Source organism: Cetorhinus maximus, unplaced genomic scaffold (genome assembly GCF_964194155.1).
Source record: "Cetorhinus maximus unplaced genomic scaffold, sCetMax3.hap1.1 HAP1_SCAFFOLD_3208, whole genome shotgun sequence".
Taxonomy (NCBI): domain Eukaryota; kingdom Metazoa; phylum Chordata; class Chondrichthyes; order Lamniformes; family Cetorhinidae; genus Cetorhinus; species Cetorhinus maximus.
In genome coordinates, this window is record NW_027599129.1 from 22,669 (window position 1) to 24,101 (window position 1,433).

General features: G+C 55.5%; 1 protein-coding gene across 1 annotated transcript; it reads right to left on the reverse strand.

The window, feature by feature from the left end:
- Window positions 1-484: 484 nt before the first annotated feature.
- Window positions 485-895, reverse strand: LOC144677870 (histone H3-like). Its single transcript, XM_078537868.1, has one exon. It carries the CDS (start codon window positions 893-895, stop codon window positions 485-487), a length of 411 nt encoding a protein of 136 aa, XP_078393994.1.
- Window positions 896-1,433: the final 538 nt, after the last annotated feature.

Genomic DNA, 1,433 nt, shown 5'->3' on the forward strand with positions numbered 1-1,433 from the left:
CAGCAATTAGGCCATTCGGCCCATCGAGACTGCTCCGCCATTCAATCAACGACCACGTATCGAGGTGTAACCGCGATTTGACGGCAAAAAACAGCCTGTGGCTGGTTATTTTTTCCGGGTTTCCAGCATCCGCAGTATTTTGTCTTTCACACGACCGAAAAATAACACCTGCCTCGTGGCGATTAATGCTCTCATTGGATAACTTGGTGGCTCTTAAAAGAGCCTTTGTGGTTCTCGGTGTTGGGGAAGTCCAGAGTCGGGTAGGGTCAGTCCAGAGTCGGGTAGGCTCAGTCCAGAGTCGGGTAGGCTCAGTCCAGAGTCGGGTAGGCTCAGTCCAGAGTCGGGTAGGCTCAGTCCAGAGTCGGGTAGGCTCAGTCCAGAGTCGGGTAGGGTTCAGTCCAGAGTCGGGTAGGGTTCAGTCCAGAGTCGGGTAGGGTTCAGTCCAGAGTCGGGTAGGGTCAGTCCAGAGTCGGGTAGGGTCAGTCTAGGCGCGCTCCCCGCGGATGCGCCGGGCCAGCTGGATGTCCTTGGGCATGATGGTGACTCGCTTGGCGTGGATGGCGCACAGGTTGGTGTCCTCATAGAGCCCCACCAGGTAAGCCTCGCTGGCCTCCTGCAGGGCCATGACGGCCGAGCTCTGGAAGCGCAGGTCGGTCTTGAAGTCCTGAGCGATCTCTCGCACCAGGCGCTGGAAGGGCAGTTTGCGGATCAGCAGCTCGGTGGATTTCTGGTAGCGGCGGATCTCCCGCAGAGCCACAGGGCCGGGCCTGTAGCGATGGGGCTTCTTGACGCCGCCCGTGGCTGGAGCGCTCTTGCGGGCAGCTTTGGTAGCCAGCTGCTTGCGGGGAGCTTTCCCTCCGGTCGACTTGCGCGCTGTCTGCTTGGTCCTGGCCATGATAACAAACGCTGTGGAACACAGACTCTGAGAATGATGAAACTCTTTCGAGTTATCAACAGTCACAGGTTGTAACTCTTTCGAGTACAATCACAGTTCTTGGTTTTCCGGGAGTCGGACATGAACCCACAACCCTCTGATTCAAAGGCGAGGGTGCTATGGACTGAACCACAGCTGACACCTCCCTGAGAATGATGAAGCCGCTCTGTGTCTGTCTGTGGCTCAGTCCATAGCCCCCTCGCCTTTGAATCAGAGGGTTGTGGGTTCATGTCCCACTCCCGGAAAAACCAAGAACTGTGATTGTACTCGAAAGAGTTACATGCGATCTGTTGATAATTCGAAAGAGTTTCCGCTTTTATACAGCCCGCCCCGACCTGACTGAGGAAGAGAGAGGGAGAGAGAGAGAGAGAGAGAGGCAGGGAGGGGATGAGACTAGGTAACCGAGACGAAGACATAAAATGAGAATAGAATTACCTGGCAAAACTCAGCAGCTCTTATCTCTGTGCATAAAATGCCTTTGGTCATCCAGCTCCGCCTA